Here is a 5,062-nt window from a genome sequence, read left to right on the forward strand (position 1 = left end):
ATGAAAACTCCCTTCTGGAGGCAGTGCATCAAACCACATTGTACTTTCAGAGTAAGAAGGATTCTACAAGCTGTGTTATCAGTTATATTTAGCTTTATTCCCATGATGAGCACCATCCAGAAAAATCATTATTCCCTATTTTAACATTATGAAAATAATGCAAATCCTTTAGTAGAGATGGCATTTGCCTTTCAAGGAAGATAACTTTGTTTCTTGTTTTGGATGTTTAGGGAACATCTTATTTTTTAACGCTTAAACCCAAAAGGCACAGAATCTCATATTTATTGATTTAGCCTTGGTTTATTATTGCGTAAACCACTCAGTAGCCAAAAGTCTGACTTGAAACATCTAAATACACTCAAACTTATGTTTTCTTCTCCATTAACACGGATGTTCAAAACAGTTGGTTTTAAAACTTCAGACCTAATAAATATAAATTAATATGACATTAAGAACATGTAACATACTAACCTCAGAATTTTAAGATTCAGTATTAAAAACTGCCAATTCATAAAAGGCAATAGCTTGTAATAATGAATCATATAACTCTTCTACCCTGTATTGTTCAGTAGATGAAAACATCTGTCTGTAGTGGACTATCTTATCTAGCGGGAAGAATACCCGAGGCTCTTCTTTCAGTACAGACTCTGAGAGGAGCTGCTTCACTACCTCTTTTCCACTAGTCCGTGTGTCACCAATCATCAGTTCAAAGTGCTTCCCCACTGCATTTCGATTCATGCTCAGCACCTGATGATGGCCATCCTGGGTAAAAGTTGTATTCAGCAAGGCATACAGCATGGCTTCCATGATATGAAAATGTAATAGTATAGGAAACAGAGATGAGTTCTGAAATGAAGGTCCTGTTTTCTCCAGGACATAGAAGTCGGCTTTAGGCATCTTTGAAATAACTGAAGAAATCTTTTTTTTTTGGGGGGGGGGGGGAAGGAGGGAAGATAAAATAAGTGAACAGAAATAATTCATTAAGTTTTATTGTTTGGGCCCCCTCTCTGTCCCACTTCTACTTTTTAAATATATAACTTACATAATATTGCTATTGACAATTTTGAAGTAATTGAAAAAGCATTTTATGAAGGGGTCAGGACAGCCAACAAGCTGAGCTAAAACAAGTCAGTTAATCCTCCTAATTACTAGTTTCTTCATCTGTATAATGGGCTTCATAATTCCTAAAAACTATATTGGCTTTAAGATTAGACACAATTGTATTATTTAGCTTTTAAAAAATTAGGGTAGGGCTTCCCTGGTGGCGCGGTGGTTGAGAGTCCGCCTGCCGATGCAGGGGACGCGGGTTCGTGCCCCGGTCCAGGAAGATCCCACATGCCGAGGAGCGGCTGGGCCCGTGAGCCATGGCCGCTGAGCCTGTGCATCCGGAGCCTGTGCTCCGCAACGGGAGAGGCCACAACAGTGAGAGGCCCGCGTACCGCAAAAAAAAAAAAAAAAAAAAAAAAAAAAAATTCTAGGGTAGAGTATAGGGTTGGAATAACTAGCCTAGAATCAATCACCTCTGCAACTGACTAATCACATCATATACTTGATCGAACCAGTTTTCATAGATATAATCAGGATGATCATTACTTACTGCCCATCTCACCAGGTTTTGAAGACTAAATGAGACAATAAGTAATAGTGTTTGAAGAATAAGCTTTATAAAAATAAAAATAAGAAAAAAGAATAAGCTTTATAAATATGGTAATGAAGTTTCTTAACATTTAGACTTTACCACTGATTTTCTCAGGATCTGCCTTTGATTCATAAGGCATTTCTTAAAATAAATGATTCAATTTTTAAAAAATCATAAGTGATGGAAAACACAGGAGTGGGTGAATAATAAGTACCCAAAGAAAATCCATCCTTACTATCTTATTTCATTCCTTTTAGGACTAAAAGACTACACAAGGAGCTCTAGCAGGTAGGGATTTGGAGGTGTAACTGCCTTACCTCTTCTAAATAGACCGACGATAGGTATGTTCCTTTCATCAATCGGCAGTATTCAGTTTGCTGCCAGTCCAGCACTGCCAGTTTACGATCAAGGTGAGCCCAGGCAATTCTTCGAGTACCAGAAACAATGGATACAATACTATTAATTGCCTAGAACAAAAAAGGCTGGTTTAATTACAAGTGTAAACATTTTAACAGATGTAAAATTTAAGATACAAACTCAGAAATCCAAATTAGTTTATTAATAGAAATATATTTACAGTTTATGAACTAAGAATTGTTAAAGAGTAATTATTATTAAAAGGTAACCAGTAGCAGTCTTTTACTTGTTAAACAGAACTTTTACTTGTTCTCAGCAACTAGCTCAAAGTAGGCATTCAAACATTCAGATGTTGCTGGGGAATGTGCTAGATACTGGGAAACAAGGGACATAACCATATATTATAAGAAATGCCACCATACAAGTTACACTGTAGAGAGGAGGAATGGTCAGGAAGACTTATTGGAGGACTAGGAGAATGAGTAAAATGCTAAACGGGGAGTTATTTCACCCAGATGTATGCAAATACAGGCTGACACCTCTCACTCAGGCAGTGGAATAAAGAGTGCAAGTGGGAAAAGGGCAGAGGGGTAGGCAAATTTCTGCAAAAAGTAACTTCCTTTATCCTGAGAGCTACAGGGAGCCACCAAAGCATACAACATTCAGGTGTAACACGAGATATACATTTCAGAAAGAACATGGACAGCTGTGTGGAAGATGGACGGGAGGCGTCTAGACTAGAGGTGGGGATTTGTGTTAGGTACCTGTTGCATGACAAAGTACTAAGAATCTAGGTCACTGTGAAGAAGCACAAGAAACAGATCAGAAGTAATAGGAGTAGAATTAATATGTGAGATGAAGGAGGAGCCTAGGAAAACAGCCATACATCTTCTCAACATTCCTCCTAAGTAAGTCTTGCCCAGACCTACTTCTCTACATCCACTGTCCTTTCTTCCTAGAATGCCTTCCTTTTCCTGCTAGACTAGTTAGCTCTCCATGATCCAGGCTGAGTTCTTCTAGTAAAGATTCCCCAACCCACAGTTCTCTCCTCTAAATTGCCAATTTACTACCTGTACATCTCATTCTTTGAGAATAACCATATAATAGATTATCTATTTATATGTGTATCTCTGGGCCCACCAACTAAACTATAATCTCCCTGAAGAACCCCGTCTTGGTGCCCAGAATAGTGCTTTGGTTCTCAAATATTTAGGCAGTATAAGACGCATTAAGAAAAAAAGTGTATACCTTAAGTCTCTCTCTTCCTACTTCTGGTTTGATGAGCTTTCTCAAGAGCCGATTTTCCTGTAACTTCCTTTTTTTCCCTCCAGTCTCTGGATTAAGAATGGAGTTACAAACTTGAATGGTGGTTTTATACTGGAACAAGGGCACATTCATTAAACTCTCCAAATTCTGAAATGGCCCAAACTTTTCTCTGTGCTCTACAATACTGAGGGACTTTTTTCCACGAAGCAATGTGAAAGCTTCAAGTTCTTTATTGGACGCTGTATTCAACACATGCAAGATGGAAGCCTGCTGTTCTGAAGAGAAGAGCTTGTCAAGTGCCTTTCCAGACTCCTTTGCGTTTTCATCAGAAAAATCAACATGGGGAATAATTTTCTTTGGTGCAGTGGATTTTTTCCGACAGCAGGAATTATGTAGGCCCTGGAATAAGGAGAACCCTAATGGAACTGGAAAACATCTCCACCTCCCTGAAAGGAAATTTTAGCAAAATGTAAGTTGAGACGTCTTAGTTCCTTTTAGCGTTAGTTGTGGCCTAACCAGAGCCTTTGCAAAATGACATTGACTTTCCTATAATTTAACAACTAGTGGGGTTTCCCTGGTGGCGCAGTGGTTAAGAATCCGCCTGCCAATGCAGGGAACACGGGTTCGAGCCCTGGTCCGGGAAGATCCCACATGCCGCGGAGCAACTCAGCCCATGCGCCACAGCTACTGAGCCTGCGCTCTACAGCCCGTGAACCACAACTACTGAAAACCGCGTGCCTAGAGCCCGTGCTCCGCAAGGAGAGAAGCCACCGCAATGATAAGCCCGCTCACCACAACTAGAGAAAGCCCATGCGCAGCAACGAAGACCCAACGCAGCCAAATAGAAAGAAAGAACTAGTGGATCATATCCATAAGAGATATCTTCTGATTTCTATGGATAACGCCTAGGTTTTACTACCTAGAAATCTTATTTTATGTCCAAGAAGCATGTATTTAAAAAATGATTTCAACTGCTTAACGTTTTTGAAATTTTTAACCTTAGAGAAATCTTTTTCCAATTAATAGATCTTTTTAACAATATTTATCTTCAATAGTTTCTTTCTCATCCAGTGGAACCAAATAAAACTAAATTTTAGGGAATTCTCTGGCGGTCCAGTGGTTTAGGACTTGGTGCTTTCACTGCCAGGGCCAGGATTCAATCCCTGGTGGGGGAACTAAGATCCCGCAAGCCACATGGCGCAGCCAAAAATAAAGAGAAAAACCAAATTTTATACGTTTATAATAAATGTTTTAGCTGAGTGGTAGGTTTAAGGGCGGTTTTTATTTTCTTTTGTACACTTTTCAAAATTTCTACCATGACTATATTTCTACAAAGAAGAAAAACCATATAAAGAGCAACTTTGTAAAACCAATGGAAACTTTGACATTGCGGCCACAGAACAATAACGCATCCAGAAGCAAGCAAGCAGCCGTTGGACTCTGAACCCTCCGCCCTCGGCGCAGTCCGAGGAGTCGCTCGTGGACCCCTAACCCAGGGAAGAAAGCACAATCGCTCCTAGGCTCGGCGACCAGAACCGCCCCGTCAACTCAGCGGGGACTCCAAGAAGGAGACCTGGACACGGGACCCAAGGGGAAAATGCTCCAGGACCAGAGGCTAATGTCAGACGGGAGATTCACCCAGTATTGCAGGTACCCTACCTCCCGCCAAGAGGAGACTAGGGACGTTCATCTTCCCCGTTAAAGCAGTAGAGTCCCGCGCCCGTCTTCCTCCACTAACTTCCGGTTCCTGCGTGCTTCGCCCAAAAGCGCCCGACCTTTCAGTAGAAAGGTTCCAGCGGA

General features: G+C 40.7%; 1 protein-coding gene across 2 annotated transcripts; it reads right to left on the reverse strand.

Annotated features, from left to right (window-relative positions):
- On the reverse strand, positions 1-5,062 carry TEFM (transcription elongation factor, mitochondrial). Of its 2 annotated transcripts, none has more exons than XM_060135880.1 (4): positions 4,901-5,021; positions 3,245-3,708; positions 1,957-2,106; positions 1-918 (listed from the first exon to the last, which is right to left on the reverse strand). In XM_060135880.1, the coding sequence occupies exons 1-4, from the start codon at positions 4,950-4,952 to the stop codon at positions 481-483; spliced, it is 1,104 nt and encodes a 367-aa protein (XP_059991863.1). In that variant the 5' UTR covers positions 4,953-5,021; the 3' UTR covers positions 1-480. The 2 variants fall into 2 exon arrangements, with proteins under 2 accessions (XP_059991863.1, XP_059991862.1); XM_060135879.1 differs by having other exon boundaries at positions 3-918; positions 4,922-5,062.

The sequence above is a fragment of the Lagenorhynchus albirostris genome, chromosome 20 (assembly GCF_949774975.1).
Source record: "Lagenorhynchus albirostris chromosome 20, mLagAlb1.1, whole genome shotgun sequence".
Lineage (NCBI taxonomy): Eukaryota > Metazoa > Chordata > Mammalia > Artiodactyla > Delphinidae > Lagenorhynchus > Lagenorhynchus albirostris.

Coding starts and splice junctions, on each gene's coding strand:
- TEFM (XM_060135880.1), bottom strand. CDS start 4,952: ATGAACGTCCCTAGTCTCCTCTTGGCGGGAGGTAGGGTACCTGCAATA. Junction 3,709..4,900: donor TAGGGTACCTGCAATACTGG/GTGAATCTCCCG, acceptor ATTTCCTTTCAG/GGAGGTGGAGATGTTTTCCA. Junction 919..1,956: donor CGTCGGTCTATTTAGAAGAG/GTAAGGCAGTTA, acceptor CAAAAAAAAAAG/ATTTCTTCAGTTATTTCAAA.